Below are 23372 nucleotides of genomic sequence, written 5' to 3'. Positions count from 1 at the left end.
CATCTACCCAACTGAGCATGCCCTGGCCACACAGGTCTATCTGTGGAGACCCCAGAGCTGGAGCAGGGATTGCCTGGTATTGACAGTGCAGGGCTGGGCCCCAAAGCAGAACTATTTAAGACGTTTGAGCTGTAGTCATAGTGGGGAGGGGGATTCTGACTGACCTGGCTTTCAGCAGCTCACCAGAACTCCTCAAGTGGCCCATAAGATGAATATGAGCCACCAATGGAATGTCACAGCTGGTAAAGTGAGCAAAACTCTGGCTTTCATCTATAGATGCTTCTCAAGCAAATCCCAGGATGTCATCTTCCCACTCTACTCGGCCATGGTGAGGCCACAGCTGGAGTATTGCATCTGGGCTCCACAATTTAAAAAGGATGTGGAAAAGCTTGAGAGAGTCCATAGGAGAGCCATGTGCATGATCAGAGGGCAGGAGAACAGGCCCTATGATGAGAGGCTGAGAGCCATTGGACTTTAAGCCTGGAAAAGGGAAAAGCACAGGCTCAGCGGGGGACCTGGTGGTTGCCTATAAGTACATAAGGAAGGGTACATCAGAGTTTGGGGGAATGTCTGTTCACCAGAGCACCCCAAGGGATGACAAGGTCAAACAGTCACAAACTTCTCCAAGACTGTTTCAGGCTGGACATAAGAAAAAACTTCAAACTTCTTTACTGTCCGAGCCCCCAAGGCCTGGAATAGACTGCCTCCAGAGGTAGTGCAAGCACCTGCTCTGGACACCTTTAAGAAACATTTGGATGTTTATCTTGCTGGGGTGCTTTGACCCCAGCTGGCTTCCTGCCCCTGGGGCAGGGGGCTGGACTTGATGATCTTCTGAGGTCCCTTCTAGGCCTAATGTCTGTGAAATCTATGAAATAGCCCAAATAATTACCCACTCTTAGTGTAACAGGCTGTAATGAGATGGTCTTTCTGAAAGACTCATCTTTTGAATAGTTGAAGTGACCTAGCCTGTTATCATGTGGACTACCTGATTCATCTTATACATCTTCTGAGTCTGGGTTTTTTTAGTTTGTTTGTTTGAGAATGTGCTCCCCCCTGCCCTTTAAGTAGCCATACAAAGAAGTAAGTAGCCAACTTGGAGGTATTAATTCTAATTCTGATTTTCCTACTTGTTTGTAGCTGATGATCATCAGGCTCTCATCTGGGATATTCAGCAAATGCCTCGGGCCATTGAGGATCCTATCCTGGCCTATACAGCAGAAGGAGAAATCAACAATGTACAGTGGGCATCAACTCAGCCGGACTGGATAGCTATCTGCTACAACAACTGCCTGGAGATCTTGAGAGTGTAACATTATTGGGCCATGCCAAAGCAAGGCACGGCTGTATAATTTTCCCCTTTCTAACGTAAGAACAAACAAGATTCAGTGGCCAGTATCTTTTTGTTGCTTTGCATCTACTGTTCCAAGAAACTGTTACAAGAATTGATGGCAGGTGTCTGCGGTCCCAAAAAGACTCAAAAAATAAATAAATAAAAAAGCAGGGACGTGACAAGCCTCTTGGACCCTTCTGGGTTCTGGTTTTAATAATTTTTCAATTTAAAGTTCTGTATATTTGTTTGTCGACTGTTAATGAACATTATGGGCTTTAAATGACTGCTTTAAGTTACTGCATATGTTTGTGTGTTTGTCAACCAGCTGAGGCAGCACATCCAGCTAGTTTGAGAAATGTAAGTGCAAAACTAGTTGGAAGAAAGACACTGATATTAGCCAACATCCCTGCAGGAATCTCTAATCATTCCTGCTATTGCTGTCTCTAAACTGTTTAAACATTTCTGTGTTTGTTTTTTATATATCTTGAGCTAAGTTTCTATTGAGTGAGGTGAGGTGAGGTGAGGCGAGGCTCTTCTCTCCAGTTATTTTTGATATGTGATCAACTTCCATTTGCCCAAAGCAGGATCTGTTCGTAGAGGTGAGTCATGAGCATCATTGTTGATTCCCTGGCAGTAAAGCCCTGCCAGTATTAACTGTTGCCTTGGCTCTTTATACCTGGCCAGAATCACCTGGTGCTGTGAAATACAAATTTATTGCACAACTGTCTTCTGATTTCTCTGATGCTAGAGGCAGTTGTTACTGTGGTAGGCCTTACATTAAAATGTTAACAGAATTACTGTGGCTCTCCCACAGCTGTATTGCCTAACTGAATGGGGATCAGCATTTCAAAAAGAGAAGATTCTTGTGTGACTACTTGTTTTGAGGTAAATGATTTCTGGAAAACGTGCAACTTTGAACATGTCAATCCAAAATCCATTACAGTGAAACAATTTCCCCTAGAAAATTTCCTGACTGAACCAAAAGAAAAAATAGCTTCACACTTTCTTTCTACCTTGCTTGGTTGAAAACTGTAACCTAAGCAAAAATTCTATATTTAACCTTTTTAACTGGGAGTTTTTTGCATTTGGCCTGTTTTTCTGGAAGTTCTTGAACGTGAAGGAACAAGGAGCTAACTTTTTTTTTTGCCCCTCAGTATATTTGCATTGTCTGCCCAAATCTTGTTGGATGAATGAGAAGTCAGAACAGCTGGTCTACTATCAAAATGGAAGCTGTCCCTATAGCAGAAGTAGTTCCCTAAAGCAACATACAAGGTGGATCTAAAATGAAAGAAGGTGTATATAGTCTCTCAAATGGCTCCTGTGTTCTGGTTTTAGTTGCATCTTTCAGGTATTGCAACTTTTGTAAGTAGAACCCTTCAATTTTGGAGGGGTTTTTTAATAGTAGAAAGAAAAAAGGGGGCCTTGATAGGTTGTTTTGTAACATTGCTTTCTGATTTAAAGTTGCAATGGTTAGAAAACTTAATCTTAACGTGGTGGATAATGTGAATGTTCTGTTCAGATGAATGATCTGCAGTACCCTTCCAAAGAAAACGTGACAACAGAATGCAAGACTTTGTAGTCACCTTTTTACTGTAACAAACAGGGCTCTGAAGTTAGTTGTCAGCATCTGCTCATTACCATGAGTTAGTCCAAAAACCAAATGCAGAATTACCAAATCACAGTTGAATTTTAATCTCACCAGCTTAAGAAAAGTTTGTTTTGGGGTACATGCGTCTCTCTCCCTCCACCTCCTCCCCCCACCTTAGTCTTCTTTACAGTATTTACAACTACTACATTCTGTTTTAAATGCTGTGTCCCTGTTGCACCGAGTCAGAAATGGAAAACTGTTTATAGTGAAATGGACCATACTGTCAAACACGGAGCAAAACAAATAGGTGAGGCAAAATCTTTATCTTAAAAGTTACTGCAACACTGGGTAAACATTTTTACAGGTGACTTTTTTAAAAAAAATGCTGTAGTAAAAAAAGCGCCATCTTACTAATTTGATCAGCTTTCACTATTAATTAGATATTTTCCTCCTATTAGCAATATTGAGCTAACACATTGCTGAGTTGTACTCTGTTCCACCTCTTGCACTGTCTGATTCACTATGTTCCAAATGTTGACTCTTTGGGTGAGCAGAAAGAGTACTGTTTGATTGTCAAACCAAGTTGTTGGCATGGTAACCAATAAGATAACTTGAGACTTGCATGTAGACTGAGCAGACTTGCTCTAAAAGTCATTGAAAATGCAATAAATGTGGAACTACACAACTGAATTGTCACTTTTCAGAGAAGAACTGCACCTTAAAGTTAGAAATTGCATATGCTAAGCCCCAAGGTAAAAGTTTTATCCTTATAGCAATATTAATTGACTTATTGTGCACATTGCTTAAGTGTAGATATACATGTAACAATACTACATTTAAAAACTCATCTAAAATACAAGCATTTGACACGGTGATTGAGAGAAGCATAACTCATTTTCTGACTCAATGCAGATTTTAAATATATATACTTATTGCTGCAAATCAAGCTTTGCATTTAACTTTGTAAAGGATAGAACAGAAAAAAAACTTGTGTAATTTTAGGATATATGTAGTCCCATTTAGGCTTTGATGTTTCATTCTGTTGAGGTAAATGGTATGGGGTGAAAGCTGCTTTGTTAAAACCATTCCTCACGGCCAAATGCAGGGTGCAGCTGTGCATCACTTGCAACTGCTATTTTCAGAAGAAAGAAATGAATTGATCTGTTTTTAGTTGAAGATTCGTATCCGCAAAATACATGAAATGGCGGATACCATGATTTTTAATAACTTTGTCTCCCTTACTCAATTCGTTTTCCTTGTCCTTGACAAGTGTTTTGATGACAAGTTTAATCTTCCCTACAGTTTATCCCTACCCTGGACAGGCATGGAATTTGTGTAATTTCCCTGCCCAAGATCAACTTTATTGGGCAGATGCTTAGTAGAATACACTAGCCATCTTTTTTCTGTGAAGATGTAACATGCCTGTTGCTGTAGTAGCCAAGTGCTTTCTTCCCCCCAAATATCTTTTATCCAGTTTAATTGAACCTTAGTCATGAAGGACAAATTCTGTGAAAAAGTATTTACCTGATAAGTTTTTGTGTGTGTGTGTGCGTGTGCGCACGCCTCTGCAGATTAAATGTAAAATAGAGCCCTTTGACTATATTAAGTGAGAGTTTTTTCCAACAATGTAAACCCCTCCAGGCTAAATATTTCATCCCCACTGAGAATGTTAGAGCATGTGAAAACAAACCGTGGTCTGAATAATGAGAACACTTCCACTGCTAGTAAAAACTTTGATTATGTATACTTTGAAGGGATCCAGCTTGGGATCCCTCTTCCCACCACTTGCTTGTTAGTACTGGTTTGGATTTCTCTATAGAGAAAAGACTCCCGATCCAAATTCCATTGAAGACAGGGGAAGCACTCTTGTCAACTTTAGTAGGTGTGTAATATGACCTGTATTCTTGCTGCAATTGCTTGTTTATTGATTGTACTAGCTTCTAGATCTATGGTTCATTGCCTTATTTGGGCCATGCCCTACTGCTGTTCCCCATGTCAGATACCATCCTTAGAAGTGAGAGATACTATTTAAATTAATTTTTCAAATAGTCACTTTAGCAATGTAATGAGCATTACCTGAAAACTAGGCAAACCTGTCTAGATAAGGGCTCATACAAAGGGCATTTTATTTAAGAAGGGAAGAGTATAAGAGGCTTCTTTGCAGTGCTATTCTAGTATGAAGCAATGTGTTCCTCAGTGGTTCACGTTTGTTTCAAACATAAGACACGCCTCTGAAAGCTGTAAGGTGCTGAGGATTATTGACCAAAAGAAACAGCTCAGCATATCCTGCCAACTGAATATTTCAGTTAGAGGTGGAAACATCGCAAACATTGATGCATTTAAATATTTCAGCCCATCTTACACTTTCATGTCTCTTTTTTTTTTTTTTCTTCCAAGGCTTGTGAAAACCACTAGTAAGGTAACTGATTTTGATAGTGGTTCCGAGTGCTTTACAAATTGTACAGAGAAACTGCTTTCAAAGTATTTGCCCCTGAAGGGAGGGGGGAGGAGAACTCTTGGGAAAGATCCTAACATCAGTGAAGTTATCACAAAAGTGGATGGTGTAATGTGACATAAACAAAATTTTGAGGCACTAACTTCACTAGTTTTGGATCATTTCTCCTACTGATTATTTCCAGGCATTTGGATGAACTTTTTGAGCCAAGCTATTCTAGAAGTAGGCAGTGATTTGAGAACATAAAAGTTGGATAATAAAACAGTGCATTAGTACAGTAACTTTTGTATACTACTGAATTAAACCAGCCTATGATAACTCACTGCTACCAGATTTTTCCTGCCACATGCAGAGATTTACTAAGTGAGAACTTAAGTGCTTTGACAATCTCTAGTAGTTTAGTGGTCACAAAGTACGGGATGAAAGGTGACTGATGCTATAAGAGGTCTTAAAATAAGCCACTTAAAAGTGGATGATGATCATCAGCAATCATAATAAATCTACTGACAAGATGAATCTTTTCTGACCTGAGACTGAAACAACCTCCTGTATAGGAGGAGGCTTGTTTTTAAAATGTAAGTTCAGGAATCTGAGCATGACTGTTAAGCTGCTCTAGATGGCACTTTAGTAGGTATATTTTGGTAGGGTTAGGAAAGAATGAACCTCTTTCTGCCCTAGTCTTTTAAGGCAGGATTTTATACCTCTGAACTTTGTCTCGTTTAAAATAAGTGTTCCTGACATTGCAAGATTGAATTTGTGAGTATATAGTTATGTAATCCTTTTCATGTCAGAACTACCTGCCCTGCTGAAGGATAAAACTGTGAGCGCTTGAAAATATTATTAAGGCTACAAACTAGGAGGCTTTGTTCAGATAACAGCAGAGAACTCCCAGGCACTTAACACTGCTTGTCACCCAAATAGAACTCCTTTCTGTTTCAGTTGATCATCTCTTATTACCTAATGTTTAAGGGCTATGTAATTAGGTGCCCTTTCAAATTGTCTGTTGGCAGTGGCTGGGGAAATGTCTCAGTATGTGATGTAAATGAATAAGCAGACCACAGACCCCAGTTGTGAGGTAGAAAAAACAGATGCAGCTATCTGCACCTTCCCACGTAATTCAAAAGTCCTTAACTTTATCCCTGAATTCCCTGGTGCTCTCTGACTGCTGTTCATACTGAAATGGATAAATGTACAGCAAGTTTCAGCTAACTACAAATTCAGCCAGCTGCAAAACTGTTACATTTCCATCAAAATCCTGGAAAGGGTTAATCATCCACTACCACCAAGGAAAATGGTTGTTATCACAAACCCAAGTGGAATATTAGACAGTCAACAAGCAGTTTGGATGTTTGACTGCCCGCCTTTTCACTGCAAGGTCAATGATTCACATTCTAGCCTAGGCTTTTAATGTTGGTCTGTGCGATGGCCTTTAGGAAATGAAGCATCTACCATCTCATTCTGAATGGGCAGGAGTAGAACTGGCTCGAGATAGGAGGTGGGAAAGAGATAGGTCTTACTTATTAGCTTCTGCAGAAGCTAATAAGTTTTTATGATATAGCACTTCCTTGTGGGAAAAGGCTTGATTTATGGGAAGATGTAACTAAATGTCAGTACCCATAGAGAAGGCCCTGTCAGAGACGTGACATTGACAACTGTATCAAATGGAATTTACAGTGCCCTTGCCTATGCTGTCAGAGTTAAGTCTCAAGCATCTGATCAGCACCTTACAGCTATTTTAGCACTGATGAGATAAAAATGTGCTCCAGTTACCAGTTGCTTGTCTGGCAATTCAAGGTAGAGTGTAGTTCTAAGAGAAACATATACAATGCTGTCTTGACTTCTTCAAAGAACATCCTTCAGTTTGCTGAGCATCTCAAATTACCTCTTTTGGTGGTCACAGATATCCGGCATCAATCTAAATTTCTCACCTTGCCAGTGAGGAAAAATGACTTGTTCAGGCTCTGAAGTGCTTGCTCCTCTTCAGAGGAGCTAATAAACTGCAGAGTTAAATTCATCTTTCTGGTAATTGCAAGATTCGGCAGCCATGCTGCTCTAAGTCCTGGTTCCATCTCTCATTCATCCACACAAGTCAGCATCCCTTCAAATTTGATTTCATGTCTTATGAAATGTTCGTGTCTCTTCTAGGCAAGACACATAAGTGAAGGAGCTGCCAAACAAAAGGGGAAAGGATTCTGTCATTCAGTTGTACAGCTGTGAAGCAATGTGTGTTGCTTTTTTGACAACCTGGTGAATATTAATTGTATCTACTATTTAAATAAGAACCTTTTTAGTTTGGGTTGCTAGCAGTGTACAATGTAATAATCTGTTGCGCCGAAGCTTTTTTTCTTTTTCTTTTTTCTTTTTTACTACCAATAGTCAAGTAGATATTTACTTTTATGTGTATTCCCTTCTGCTGTTCCCATTTAAGATCTGTTGTAATAACTTCCTGAAAGTGTGATCTTTGTAGCATGATTGTACAAGCATACATATGAAATCCCGGATTTCTTATTCTCACTAAAATGTTAAAGCAATAGCAATTTAATGTCTGTCCTTCATAGTGTAGGGTGTTAACATGGTTTCTCCCCCTCCACCACCATCCCTTCTGTACTGTTTGAGATTTTGCAACTTTGCTGTCATACTCTACTAGAGGATTCTTAGCATCCCATTATCCAACAGACACTGGGTAACTGCAATGTCCGGGTATTCCTTCATTTTTTTAATGGAAAAAAAAAACAATATAAAAGGTTTTGTTAAATGCATTTTAACACCCAAGCCATGGAACCGTTTTGTTAAAACTGTAAATTTTTAGGTGATTTTTTGAAACCGCTTGAAAGTGGAATGTTGCATCCTTTATGCTATTTTCTGCTTCCTGTGTAGTTTTATTCAAATTTTTTAACCTTTCTTTCTAAGTTTCAGCCTCCTGTGTATTAGGTACGGTATTTTCTGCTTTTCATACTTTGTAATAAAAATGAAACATTTGTAGATTGACTGCAGTTCACTGTGTGGTGAGTTAAACTGATATAGGGGCACAGAGAACTATTTAAAACACCTTAGTTTTGTTTTATGTCTTGTTTTGACTTCAGTGATGTGGCAAGAAAAAGCTTATTGGCTTATCTTTTTGCTGACCTCCTAGGATAGTGAAATGTGCTGATAAACTCCATTTCAATGTACCTATTCCCAGACTATACCTAACTATGTTGGCTTTTAACACAAGTTACCAAAACTGTACCCCAACAGCATTAGTTTATAGAGCCTGGTTGTGAAAGCACTTAACTGACTGGTTAAAGTAATGTACTTAAACACTTTAATTTCAAGTAACTTTTTTCTTAAAATAAAAAATAACACTACCTGTGTTTTTTTCCTTTCCATTCTCCTGTTGTTCAAATTTTTAATGAGGTATTTTGACAAATAGTAACCAGATAATTCAACAGCTCTCTGTAGGTATCAGAATAGAGGGGAGAGTTAGATTTTTTTTTAATACAAATGTATCTGTCCCTGAGGTTCTTTTCAAACAGAAAATTTAAAGTAAAATTGGGTAACAATGAAATTGCAAAAAGCTCTATACATAACCCCTGTATTGCTATTAATCTCTGAAGAACCATGCTGCATCCTCAGATTCAATCACTTACTGGAGTAGAGATCAATTAGTGACTAAAATAGAGGTGCCCTCTGTCTCATTGGGTCTCAGGAAAAATAGGTATATACTAACATTCAATACTGAGTGCTAAGCAGATATTAATTAGCTGTAGTTTCATAAACTGCAGTTCAGTAAACTATATTGTCCCATGACCTGTTTTTGGAACTCTTTATTTCCTTCAGCTTTTGAGGGTGGAAATTTTTGTGACCATATTGGAAAGAGATGCTTTTGGATATAATTGATTATACAGTAAAAGCTTTGTTATCTGGTATGTGTGGGGTAAGAGGGTGCCAGTTATCTGAGAGTTATACCGGCCCCAGCCTACAGCAGCAGCCCACCCTGCCCTGCACAGATCCCTTCCCCCTCCCCCTGCCCATTCCCCTGTGAACTTACCTGCTGGGAGGGTGGGGGGGGTGGACATGTGCTCAGCCCCCGCCCAAAAAAACCGAGCTTTTCTCCTTCCATCTATGCGGATATCAACTAGAAGGGTTCCCAGCATCTCCTCTATCAGCAGTGTCACTAACTAATGTAAACAACAGAAATACTTGATGTGCATGCTGGATAGACTCGGCAAAGATTCTGGTTGCTAAAGTGAGGATTTGAATTGGGGGATACTGGAAATTCCAGTTAATACAGTATGCCAGTTAACACAGCTTTTACTATATATCTAAAAATGGACTACTGGTTTCTGTAATCAGTATATAAAAAAAAATACTGCAATTGACTTTTTGCCTCTACCAAAAAATTTAAAGAAATGTGATTCTGGAACTTTTGCTTTAGGAAAGTTACTGCATCCCCGTGGAAATGTTTCCCAACTGCCGAACACCTTGTGAAGATAGCAAGAGCCAAGAATCTTCTGAAACCTGGGCCATTACCTTTGAGCCTGACCTACTAACAGTTGATTCGTATAGCAGGGTGAAGTTGCAAAGTCTGTTTTATCATTCAGCATGAGGTTTTTTAAATATTCATTTTTAGCCAACCAGATTAATGTAAAATTAAACCTGTATGAAAGACAAGGACTTCTTAAGATGTGTCTTACTGGACCAACTGCATAGCTGGGACAGAGTTAGACAAGCCCTAAGAAATCCATGCCCCTCTCAATTTCTGGACCATCACAGCTACAACTTCACTCTAAATAAATCTATACTGAGGATTTGACTTAAACATTTTTAATTAAAAATACATTCAAGCAGTATGTATTAGCTGAAAGCTTGAAATCAGGCAACTGAATTAGAGGAAGTCACTGGCACTTTGAAGTGTTAAACCAGCTCATGGTAGCAGCAGCAGCCTCCACAGGTGTAGAGGGAATAGATATCTGCATTTGTACATTCAGCTTGTAAAGTCAATGATTTCTTCAGAGTTGACATGATTGTGATTTGAAAACGCAGGAGAGATGGGAAGAGGAAGAAAAGTTATCACTAAAAATGAGGTTTGACAGTGCTATCTAGTACAGTAGTTCTAAAGTATAGTAAAAAATAAAAAGGTGACCAGAAATAATGGGTTCTATTCATTAATACTTCCTTAGTTTAATGAATTGGTTTTGAATCCAAAACAAGCCTTGATAAATGTTCTTGTGTATTCAACAGATTAAAGGTAATTTTATTTAAGAAACTTTTTAAAAACTGTTCATTTCTTTAAATATTTCAAGTAAAAAATTAATAAATAAAATGTGACTAGTTATATCTTAACAGGGTACCCGTGCAATTAATGTGATGCAATAAACTGGAGCAGTTTGAGCTGTAGTAACTGCTCCTGGGTGCAGCATCTACACATGTGCTGGGGAAAGCACCAATTTGATCTGGAGCAGAGTAGGCCCCTGACTAGCTGGGTTGACTGGGTGCAATGTATGCCTGCAGTCAGCATCTACACATGTGTTTTGGCACAGTAAAGTAATCTGCCATAAGATACTACTGTCCCTGAGAGCACTATCCTATGATGGAGTTGATTCATTTACTACACTGTAATACCAACACACATGTAGACTATGATACTACTCCAGAGCTGATTAGTCTACTCCAGAGTAAAGTATATGTGTATACTGAGGCAGTCCAAGCAACCAGGGGAGCTGGGAACAGGGCGAAGCAAATGATGGTTTGCAAGCAGTTTGCTGGGAGCAAGAGGAAGAAAGCAAAGAGGAACCAGGCACCAGATCCTACTCTGGGAAGATAACTGAGCTAGGGTTGCCTGTGTTCTTGGCTTGCTGTTTGGTGAGTTGTGTGCTTGGGTGTGTATCCTGAGCAGCTGAGTGAACTGATTGCTGCCTGGGTGTGGAAAAGGGCCCTAACAAAGGGGGCCTAACCAGCCTAGGGCCAGGGAAGGTATATAAGGAGGTAGTCCAAGGGACCTGCAGAGCAGCAAACAGGGAGAAGCAAATGGGACAGTTTGCCATCCCTCTCTTTGAAGAGCAGCCTGAAAGGTAAGATTCTTTTTTTATATTGTAATTAGGACTGACTAACTACATTGTTTCATTTTAGCAGCTAAAACTCAGCAGCTAGACCAAGACTTTAACCCACTGTTTAACTAGATTCCAGAGTGAGGGGGATTTGCTTGGAAACTCTCTCACATTACTTCACCATAAGGTGGCTGAGAGGAAGGAGGCTGCAGGGAAAAGGGAACCCTTCAGCTCAAGGAACAGCAAACAGGCCAGCTGCAGAGGAGTTTGCTAGCAAAGGTCTGCCTGGAAAGAGAGGCACAAAGTGAGAGGCAGCAGATTAGAAGACCCAGCAACATGGCTGGAAGATGTTGCAATCTCAGAGTCACTGCCACTTCCAGCTCTTCCTCTGCTTCCTCCTGTTGAGATGTGTGGTCCTGCTTGGACAGACATTTTTTAGGCTTCCAGCCAGGTCCTGATTTGGTGCTGTGCAGACTGTGGCTTGCAGGTCCTTCCAGTATCAGCCAGGTGGGGTGGTGAGGGAAGTTTCTGCAATATAAGCAGTGCCTTCTGGTCGTGTCCCTCAGAGAGACGGCAAGAGAGCTACAGGAGAAAGTAGAAAGGCTCTGAAGCATCCACCACCATGAGGACTTAATTGATTCCATGCCGGAGGAAACCTCTGTGGAGGAAGGACTGCTAGAAGTGGTGCTAGAAAAGAAAGAGGGCATGGACTCCAAGGAAGGTGGAAACTAGAAGCTTGTATCTTTTGGCAGCAAGAAGAAGTCGTCATCTCCATGTGCAGTGGTATACCTAGAGAACAAATATGGAGTGGTAGCAACAGAAGAGAAGCACATTCTATTGGTGGAAGAGACCAAGCCAAGAATCCCCGAGGTGGTTGGAGACACCCTTCTGCCAGGGACGGAAGTGTTCATTTGCCAGCCCGACCCGTTGTCCCAGGAAGTCTGCTGCTTGCCTGGAGCCCATATCAAAGATGTCACAGAAGGATTACTGAGACTCCTCTGACCCTGTGACTACTACTCCATGCTGTTCATCCATGTGGGCACCTATGATACTGCCGGGGTGACCCTGGGCAGATCGAGAGTGACTACAAGGCTCTGGGTGCAAGGGTGAAAGGGAGTAGTCTGGGTTTGGCTCAGTGGGGACTGTGGTTTGCAGGTTCCTTCCAGTGATGGCCAGGTCAGGGAGTGCCTGCAGTGTGAGCAGTGCCTCTTGGTGTCTTTCAGGCAAGAAAGCTACAGGAGAAGGTGGTGAGGCTCCGAAGCATTGTCCACCATAAGGAGTTCAGTTCAATGCTGGAGGAGACCTCTGGAACTGGAGGAAGAACTGCCAGAGGCAGCACTAGAGAAGAGAGAGAACATGGGCTCCCAGGAAGGTGGAAGCTTGTGGCCTCTGGCAGCAAGCAGAAATCTTCATCTCCACCTGCAGCAGTTCATTGGAGAACAGATATGCAGCCCTAGCAATAGAGAGGGAGGAGCACATTCCATGAATCACCAAGGTGGGAAGGATTGAGACAACTGCCACCAAGAAGAAGGGATGGCTGGTGGTGGTTAGAGACTCCCATCTGCAAGGGACAGAGGGAACTGTCTGCTGACCTAACCTATCTTAGGAAGTCATCTGCTTGCCCAGAGCCCAGATCCAAGATGTCAAGGAGAGATTACCAAGACTCATCCAGCCCTCTGACTACTACTCCATGCTGCTCATCCATGTAGGCACCAATGATACAGGGGAGACTGTGAGCAGCATCAAAAGTGACTACAGGGCTTTGGGTGTGAGGATGAAGGGGTCTGGGGCTCAGGCTGTGTTCTTTTCAATCCTTCCAGTCAAGGGAAAGGGCCTGGGCAGGAATGGGTGCATCTTGCAGATCAATACCTAGCTGCCCAGGTGATGTTGCCAGCAGGGCTTTGGCTTCTTCAACCATGGGATGTTTCATAGTTTTATAGTAGCTAGGGTCAGGAGGGACCTGACCCCCTGCCACAGGCAGGAATGTTTTCCAAGAAGACGGATTGCTGGGAAGAGATGATGTGATCCACCTGACAAAGAGAGGGAAGAACATGTTCGCAGACAGGCTCAATAACCTAGTGAGAAGGGCTTTAAACTAGGTTCACTGGGAGATGGAAATCAAATCCCTGGGGGGAAGTGCGGGACCTGGAAGAACAGCAAGCAGGAGGGGACAACAGGGAAGGCACGCTCATATTTCTGGAGAAATCAGGGCAATCAACTAGTTACCTCAGGTTCTTCTACACAAATGCACAGAGGCTGGGAAGCAGGAAGAATTGCAAGTCCTCACACAATCAAGGAACTATGATGTGACTGGAATAACAGGAACTTGGTGGGATAGCTCTCATGACTGAAGCACTGTCATGGATGGTACAAACTGTTCAGGAAGGACAGGCAGGGAGAAGAAGAGGAGTTGTGCTGTATGTCAAAGAGCTGTATGATTGCTCAGAGCTCCGGTATGAAACTGGAGGTAGGCCTGTTGAAAGTCTCTAAGTTAAGATTAGAGGAGAAAGCAACATGGGTGATGTTGTAGTGGGGGTCTGCTGTTGATCACCAGGCCAGGAGGAAGTGGTGGATGAGGCTTTCTTCAAACAGCTAGTGGGAGTTTCCAGATCCAAGCCCTGGTTCTCATGGGGGATTTCTGTCATCCTGACATCCACTGGGAGGGCAACACAGCAGTGCACAGCTATCCAGGAAGTTTTTTGGAGTGTTGGGGACAACTTCCTGGTGCAAGTGCTGAAGCAGCCAACTACAGGCCATGCTCTTCTTGATCTGCTGCTCACAAACAGGAATGAATTGGTGGGAAACGTAGTAGTGGATGGCAACTTGAGCAGCAGTGACCATGAGCAAGGTTCCCTCCAAGCTGCGGGCATGTGCAGCTGCGCACAATTTAATACCATGCCACACACTAATTAACACCACACACCCACCTGGAGAGGAAATGGGCTGCAGCATGGCAAGGCAAGGTGGGAGCTGGGGTTGGGGCTGATGCGGACTCTGCCGGTGCCAGGGAACTGCTCTGCTGGATTGGTGCCACTCCCCTCCTTTCAGCTGCTTTTACGCCGTGGACCTGGAGCTTGCTATCCCTGACCCAGGCTGCACCTGCCCTGCACTTCTGCCTGCCCACCTTGTCTGGCAGTGCTCTCTGGCGGCTGCAGGGAGTGGCACAGGCAGAGCTGGAGGAGGGGCCAGGCCAGGCAGCTGGGAGCAGCTATGTCCTTCTGCTCCTTCAGCGGGGAGCGCTGCAGGGGCTACTTCGAGCTGGGTTAGTGAGGGGTGCTGCCTGTAAGGCCCTGCTTCCCATAGGGCTTGGGGCCCACAGGGTACCCCTATGGGAGCCCTATTGCCTATAGGCATCCCTGACCCCTATAGAGACCCTGCTGCCCCTAGGGTGCCCCAGCTTCCCCTGCAGGGGCCCCCACTGCCTAGAGGGTGTCCATGCTCCCTTATAGGGGGCCCCTGTGCTCCCATGAGACCCTAGCCATAACCAACCAACCCAAACCTGGGGTCCCCTGAACCCCAGTTGTCTTTCCTGTCTGGTGCAGGGGGGGCTGGCGAGGTCCCTTCTAGCCCTTACAATCTATGACCGCTATAGACAACATCCAGTATCATGGGAGTTGCACTGCCTATAGGGTTCCCCTGCCCCTTGTGGGGACCCTAACCCTGAGAATAATGGTGAGGATCCATTACATGAGGATTCTAGTCTATTAGGCTTAGTGTAGTCTGGATCCAGGCTTAGTGAAAGAGGGAGGCGGGACTGAAGCAGTGCGCTCGCAGACTGAAGCAGTGTGCTCACAGATTGCTACACCTTGGAGGGAACATTGACCATGAGATGACTGAGTTCAGGATCCTGAGGAAAAGAAGAATGGAGAGCAGCAGAGTAAGGACCCTGGAGTTCAGAAAAGGAGACTGACTTGTTCAGAGAACTCACGGGCAGGACCCCTTGGGAAGCCACTCTGAAGGGGAGAGGAGTCCAGGAGAGCTGGCTGTACAGGCAGTCCTCAGACTTATGACACAATTGGTTCCTGAAAACCACATCTTAAGTCGAAACATTGTAAGTTGGAACCAATTTTCTCAGAACAAATAATGTTATAAATGGGGGATTGTTTCCTGAACCCAAGGCTCAATACCCTATTTTCACCAAAAATACCCCAGAATTTTGTACTCAGTCAATTACAGATGAGTAATATAGCTACATTAATGTATTCATATTGTAAATAGCAATCATATTGATTTGGAAGGACTTCTTTGAGGTGACTTTGCTGGACTTTTTGAAGGGTTATTGGCTGGAGTCTTGGCTGCAGGTTTTTCTGGAGTCTTGTCTGCTATCTTAAACAAAGTGTCCAAAGAAGTTTTGACAGATGTTCTCCAGGGAGATGAGTGACTTGGCAAACTTGTTCACTGGCGTGGTGTTGCATCGGATCAAGTGTTGTAAAGTTGAAACTGACATCATAAAGTTGAAACAGGGTGTCAATTTATAAACGTTGTAAGTGCAAAATGTAACTCGAAACATTTTAAGTCGAGGACTGCCTGTACATTAAGGAAGCCTTACTGAGAGTGCAGGAACAAACTATCCCGATGCACAGAAAGCCTTTTACTGACAGCCAAACTTTTTTCATTGACATGTTTTACCTGATGCATGTTTTCCAGAATGTAAATGTAACTCTTCTGCCAGGTCCCAATTAAAAGGGCTGGGTTCAAATTTAAGGGCTTAACATCAACCATCATTTTAAAAAAGTTTGTCAGCAAAAAGTTCTCATTAAAAAAAACAAACTTAGAGCTAACTATTCTACTTGACTGCAGCAATGGTTTTACAATGTGATACCCTATCCATTCCCCAACACCCCCACCCAAAAAAGGGCCCCTACTTATCCCCACACCCTGTTGCCTGACTGTACCCTGCACCATGCTGTTTACCCCCAGCCTTACCCCTGCCAATTCTGCTCCCCATACCCTGGAATGGACCCTCAAAGAAGCCTACCTACCACCCAACAGTATTACAGGCAGCCTGGGATACAATAGCAGCAGCTCATGGCTGAGAGAACGCACCCTGCAGAGTGCTGTGCTGGCACTTTAACATGAGGTGGTGCTTCAGTTTGTCAGCTTCAATCAAGCTTCAGCTGCTTAGTGTTTTTACTGATGGCTAAAATTTCATTTATTTTTATTTTTATTTTTGTTATAGACTTTACTAATAGCCATTTTTAGCCTGATTTTTATTATTCTTACTGGCAGTACATTTACTGACACTTGGCAACTCTGCTGAAGAGAATATGGATGGGAGAACTGCTTAAGCTAAAGTCATGAAAATAAATATTTATAAGCTGGGCAAGAAAATTTTAGGCTGTAAATTAGAAGACAAACTCTCTGTAATATCACAGGAATGATGTTCAGGAACAGCCTTATGGTTGATGGGAAAGTGTAGGGTGGGGGCAAAAAACCCTAACTTTTTAAAATGGACTTGTCAACCTTCTGAAAAGGGTTATGTGACATGGCTGCCTGAGATACCAGACAACTCTAATCCAGGAGGTCCCTTCCAGTCCTATCATTTCATGGTCAAGCCAGAGAAAGGAACCACTGACATCACCACCTCCATAAGTTTCTGTTTGAATTCTAGCTACTACCTCATTCTGGGAGTTTGAGGTTCCTGCTCTCATCTTCTCCAGCATCCAACTTTTCTTCCCCGCCTTATTTTTATTTCTTATTTTCCTCCTCTTGCCTTCAGCCTAAAAAGAATTTGGCTTAGCCAGCCAAAAAATGCACGCTTTGTAGCACTTTTGTGAGCTCATGATGAGAGAAGCAGCGCAAAACAATATGCTGGACAGGCCCTGGTTGGTAAAGTTTTGCTTCTAAGTAGTTGATAAAAACACCTGCTGTCTGTGTTTTTCAGTAGTAATGTTGCTGGTGAAGTCAACACCAGAGAGAGAAGCTGTATTTTTTTTTTTAACATTCTCTCCTCCCCCCCCCTCCTTTTCCCTTCTGTGGGTATGTATGTTTGTTTTGTTTTGTGTTATAGGAGGCAGGAATGGACTTGAAAAGCAGGAACAGCAAGGATTCAACCTCTCCTCAACTTTTCTCTTCTCTTCCCATTAGTGTGATTAGTTATTTATTTGATATTTTAAATGCTTTAATTTTATGTTGCCTTTTCCTGTATCTCTAGGAACTTTTTAAAATGTGTTTAATTGTGGGGTTGCTTTTGGATTAAACATGCTAGGGTCACTGTAGTAAAAATCTTGAAACTTGGTAAGAACTTTGATTTTCTAGGCTCATTTATTCTGTCAAAACTAACAAAGTAGTCCGCAGTTGGGTCCAAAGGTATACTGAAAACTGAAGAGGATTCAGAAGAGCAGCAAGAATGATCTGAGGCATGAAGAACTCACTTTGCAATAAATCAGGTATTCAGGTTGTAGCCATATTGGTCTACAGGCAAAAGGAATCAGAACTCATGGTAGAGGTGATATCTTTTATTAGACCAACTAGATTTCTGCAAAAAAAAAAACCCCAAAATATTTATTTGAAAGATTTTGTGGAGAAGTATCCTTCTTCAGGCACAGGAAAAAAGATTGTAAAAGTTCTCCTAGGTAGAAATGAAAGTCCATGTTTCATAGGAGAGTTGAAGGTGTGGTAAAATCTGTTTGGAACAGTTCATTTTATGCAGATTCAGCTCAGGAAAAGTTGGAATATAGTCTGTTTACCTCAAAGTTGTTTGGTGGCCAGCAGGATGTCAAGTCATATTTCCTTCTGGTTATGATGTTTCATATGTCACAGAAGAGTAAAAAGATGGAATGCTCTTCTGTGTACCTTGCAATGAGGAATTTAAAAAATTCAATTAATTCATGAAAAGAGCATCAGTGGGTGAAACTTAATGTTTGTCCGTAAGTACCTACAAAGGGAGGGAGTAGGTAGCTCTCTTAGCTTTCTAGATAAATGCATCAGAAATCCAGTAGCTGGAAGTGGAAGATAGGTCAATGCAAAGAAACACAGATGTCCAGGGGTCCAATCCTTTCTGGCCCTGGAGCCATCCCTCAAGATTGTGATGCTTAAAGCGGTTCATTTCTCTGGAGGCCACCAAAATCACAGACACACACTCATTAGATGGCACAAAAGGTGTATTTGCAAATAGGGTCAGAGCAGAGTCAAAAACTCAGATTACTCTGAACCCACCAAGGAATTTTGCAGGCTGTATTTATCTTTTTCCTCCTGGGCACGTGTGCAGAAACAGGAACTCTTACAGCTCACTTCCGTTTCATACAAGCATACATGTGGTTACATCACTACATACATCGCATGTATATTATAATTAACTACTTAAGTATGCAGGGTGGAGAGGTAAATATGCATCAGCTAATTAAGCATGCTCAGAGACTACTATAGGTAACCAAGAGTTTAAACCCCACCCCTTTCAAGGGCACAGTCAGTTGAATTCCAGCTTCTGTAATCTGCATGAGAGAGGCTAGGGAGAAGCTGGGGGAGAGTCTGCGATTTAGTATAAGCAAAGCTGTGGCAAGGCTGGGCAAGGAAAAAAGTCCTTGGCAGTGTTTCTTTCTTATCAGGTGCAAGATGCAAGCTGTGCATTTCTAACAATACTCCATTTCTAACAATATTCCATTTCTAACAATTGGGTGGGTAGGACACTACATGCAGTATGTACCCTGTGCCTGCCCCTCTGTGCTTTATATAGTGCTCTGCCTACAGTGCAATGCCTAGAGAGGGACTGGCCTGAGCTGCCCATTGCACAGGAGGCCAGCACAGGAAGCATCCTGCCCACAGCACCCTGCCTAACCAGCCCTGCATGCTGTCCCTGCCATGGCCCAATCTGGCCCACAGACTGGCCCAGAGACCCTCATCCGGTCCTGATGCCCAGGCTGTAGCTCAAGTATTTCATGAAACTGAATGCATAACATTGCCTTGATGCAGGCAGTAAATTCCTGCAAAACATCATGTGCATAGTAAAAATGTCTATCAAGCTATAAAAAGAGCCAACCAGTTACAAACGCTTAAAAATGTGTAACAACTTTATAGCTGGTTTCTATCCAGCTTAATTTGAACACATGGCAGAGCCTAGAGAATCAATAAATCTGAGGGAATAAAGATGAGTAGCTGAGGATAGAGACATTATAGGAAAACCATATGATTTGTTTGCATTACCTTTTACTGTGGGAGTATCTGTTGGACATTTGTTTACAAAGAGTAGCTGATAAAAACACAAGTTAAACAGTATGGCTTTTAAAAAATGAATACCAAATGGATGCCAAAAAAGGAAGTGGTGGAAGAAACAGGAAAATTTAAAAGCCACCAGATACAGATGGTGTCATTTAGGAATGGAGTGACTGACCCATTAGCAAAATCTCTTGTGCTTCAATATTGAGGTCAGCCCTCATACTGAAAGGAAACAAATACTGCACCTTAAATGGTATTTCATTCCCAGATTTGCTTCTGGGGCATTTAACTTAACGTTGGTTCTAAATAAATTGTTTAGATAAAAATATATATAAATAGCACAGACCTTTGATCACGATATGATTAAAGCAGTTTGAAAAAGGAAAGTTTTGCGGAAACAATTTAAATTTGATTTTTTTCCATTGTGAAGGATTCTAGATGGAATGATGCATGTTTAAGATGTTCTTTGTTTATTTTCAGACTTCCCTTTTCCCCTTCTCTTTTCCATAGGCTTCAATAAAATGAATGTTGTCCAAACTGCTATTACCCTTTTTCCTATTGCAGGGCCAACTTCGAAGTTGTAGTAACATTAGAAATTTAAACTGATAAAAGACAGAAGATTAAAATGAAAAAGTGAAGATTAAAATGAAAATGGGAGAGAAGAAGGGGGCAATACCTAATTTGTTTGTATTCAGTGACAAGAAAAGGTAACTGGGGGGGAAGGAAGACTGGGAATTAAGAAAAAAAGCACAATTGGAAGGTATTTTAACTATCTTTTTAAATTTCAAGTTTTTCTTTTTGTTTTTAAATTCATTTATCAAATCTAGATATCATGGAAACAAATCAACATTGTTTCCATAAAGAAAAATAATGCTTTTATCGGAATTCTTTGAATATTTCAGAGAATTAGGGGGAAAAAATATGAACAGGTTAACATAACTGCTAAGCATTTCGGAGTCCTTCTTGTAAGGCCATGAAGGAATCTTAGTCATTCTGAGAAAGGGTAATGTTGTGGCTCAGAAGCTGGCTAAGAGATGGAAAACAGATTAAGAGTTAATCAGTGGGGTTTTTTTATTGCAGAACCAAAATTAACTGTAAAAATTGCTATTTTTTGTATTCTGTGGCCATGTTTTTTCCCTTCAAGCCAAGGTACTTGGAAATCTTGTAATTTAAATTGTACTTCTGGCCTTTTCCCATTGTCTTCACAATCATACTGTAAGCATCAATGTTGTGTCCCTGGTGACCTTAAACTAGTATCAGGATTAGAGATGTGAAAGGTTAAACAATTCATCATCTAAGTAAGTGCCATGAACAGTGTGTGTCCCGGGTGGCTGGGAGGCCCTGGTGGCAGCAGGAGCACGGTGGCGGTAAGCAGGGAAGCTCCCGCAGATGCCGCCTGCACTGTTGGCAGGGGTGCGGGGGTCAGCAACCACCCACTGCCACCATCACCAGTGGGGGTCACAGACTGCCTGCAGATGCCACCAGCGGTGTTGGCGATGTGGTGGTGAGTGGTGACCACCTGCCAGCATCGCTGATAGTATCAGTGGTGCCTTTTTGCAGGGGGTGCACTGCCACACTCAGGGGGTGCACATGCACCTGCATACACCCCTTATGTGTCACCCCTGGTAAGTGCATGCATAACTGGTTAGCTTACTGGTTATCCTTTAGCTCCAGGCCAGCACAGTTTGGCAGGCAAGGGAAGTCCTGCAGTGCCCCCAGCAGGAATCGAGATGGAGAGGGGGTAAGAGGAGAACTAGTATCCATAGCCTAAGAAGAAAACAGGGAGCAGCCTAATGACAAGGGATCCTGGTTTTCTCTATTTAAAAATCACAAATTCTCTGATTTAACCCCCCCCCCCCCCAAATCTGTGATTAAAATGAAACACTGCTATATTCGGGTTTCCCTCACTTTATGGTTAGAGTTCTGCATTCTCGGTTTTTATTAAAAAAAAAAAACAAAAACAGAAATTCTTTGCAGTTTATTTTGGAAACATAAAAACCGGGATGAAATAGGGATTACAGGAAGACAAGGGGAAAAAATCAGTTTAAAACAGAGAAAAAGATGGTGAGGGAGGGAGGAAAGCTGGGACTAGGGGAGGGCTGCAGCACAGCCTGTAGGCTGTTCCTGGGACTGCAGCAGGGAGCAAAGGGGGAGTTGTTGGTGGGAGGGGGCGGTATGCGGCTCTTGTTGCTACGCATCCCCCCAGGAGGGCTCCAGGCTGGGGGACTGTCCCAGATCTGTGTGTGGGGTGAAAGCCAGCTGCGGCTGCAGGCTGGGCCGGTGGCAGCACCAGGCTCTTCCTGCCACCCACCCTGGGCGTCTGGGTGGGTGGCAGCCTGCTTTTGTCCCACATGTAGATCTGGGGTCCCACGTCCCCCCACCCACCCCAGAAGAGCCAGGCACAGCCCCACAGCCCTCCCAGGAGGTGTAGGCCCCCAGATCTGCAAAGTTTTCCAGTTAGTAAAATCCCAGATAACAGGGATTTTACTGTATTTATTTTTATGAAATGCAGCTGCCATACACTGGAAAAAAAAGTAAAAGATGGGTAAAAAGTCCAGATCTCTATGTGAATATGTCTGTGAAAATCAGTGTTCAGAAGTTTTCAAAAAGAGTAAACAGGAAGGTGAAGAGGAGGATGCACTGCGCTGCCAGTACTGACTGCGGCATTGAAGTCAGTTCTCATGCCGACAAGATAAAAGAACATGTAGAAAACAAATGACACATTCAAATTAGAAAAGAAGGTGAGATTAGGGATAAACAGGCCGTATCTGGAGCCTTTTAACAGGGCATTAATGAAAGAGAGAAGCCAACATGACTCTGTTAATGAATTTGTGTGTGCTGTTTGTTTTGCTGGTCAACCACTATTTCTCACAGAGGGACCGATTGGTGACTTTGTGCAGCAATACTGCCCAGCAGAAAAAATTCTTCCTAATGCAGGCAACCTCACTCATAAGTACCTCAGAGAAAATGACAAAGCTCTAGTATCTAAAGTGATTGAAAGAATGAATGGAAATATGGTGTCTAGTTTGATTTTTGATTAATCCCCTGATGCGTTGGATCGCCCAATTCTTGGCCTTTTGTTTTCACTTTTTTTATTTCAAAGTCAAAAAACCTGCACTGTCTTGTGCAGCTGTGACATTTATCCCATTTACTGACAGCCCAAGCATCCATGCAGCAGTAAATGCAATGTTAGAGATGTACCAACTGACTTGGGAAGATGTCGCTACCACTAACACAGATTCTGCCTCCTATCTGGCCAAGTTTTCACGGGAGATAAAACTCAATCACAGACTGGAGCTACTACGGGTTACTTGTTCCGCTCATATAATTCATGTTGCACCATCTTCAGACACAGATATGGAAGAAATGAGAGACATGAAATCTTTTGTTGTTGGATTTGGGGCTGTTTTCAAGCATGCGAACAAGCTGAAGGCCCAAGCGCCAGAGCAGCTGGTGGAGGGAGGGGCCTGAGGCAGCGCAACCCCCTTCTCTCTCCTGCTGCTGGCGCAGAGCTGGTGACTGGGCTCCAGAGCCCAGCACAGCTGTTTGTAGCCAGCCCGCTGCTTGCTGCAGCTGCCCAGAGCCCAGGCTGGCTACAAACAGCTGGGACACTGCAAGCCCTGCTGGGAGCAGCCTGGGCCCCGTTGCTGGCAGCAGCTACCCAGAGCCGGGGCTGGCCATCGCATGCTGAGCAAAATGGCCTCATGTGCCATGCTCTGCACACGTGCTCTGGGTTGCCAACCCCTTGTTGCAGAAATTGCTATGGTTCGTTTCTCGGGAGGTGAAGAACTCTCAGTCACAGACACACTCCATTAG

General features: G+C 42.7%; 2 protein-coding genes across 2 annotated transcripts in view; both read left to right on the top strand.

The window, feature by feature from the left end:
* Positions 1–8361, top strand: part of DCAF7 (DDB1 and CUL4 associated factor 7) — a 44768-nt gene extending 36407 nt beyond the window's left edge. Inside the window, exon 7 of the mRNA XM_019548467.1 lies at positions 1138–8361. Coding sequence (XP_019404012.1) covers positions 1138–1310 — 173 coding nt within the window. The 3' untranslated portion in view covers positions 1311–8361. The remainder of the gene's footprint in view (positions 1–1137) is intronic.
* MAP3K3 (mitogen-activated protein kinase kinase kinase 3) overlaps positions 5793–23372 on the top strand; it is an 85912-nt gene continuing 68332 nt past the window's right edge. The window contains exons 1-2 of the mRNA XM_019548520.1: positions 5793–5799; positions 11361–11426. Coding sequence (XP_019404065.1) covers positions 5793–5799; positions 11361–11426 — 73 coding nt within the window. The remainder of the gene's footprint in view (positions 5800–11360; positions 11427–23372) is intronic.

This window comes from Crocodylus porosus, unplaced genomic scaffold (genome assembly GCF_001723895.1).
Source record: "Crocodylus porosus isolate Cpor-Errol unplaced genomic scaffold, CroPor_comp1, whole genome shotgun sequence".
NCBI classification, from domain to species: domain Eukaryota; kingdom Metazoa; phylum Chordata; order Crocodylia; family Crocodylidae; genus Crocodylus; species Crocodylus porosus.
This window is presented reverse-complemented; position numbering and strand designations above follow the sequence as displayed.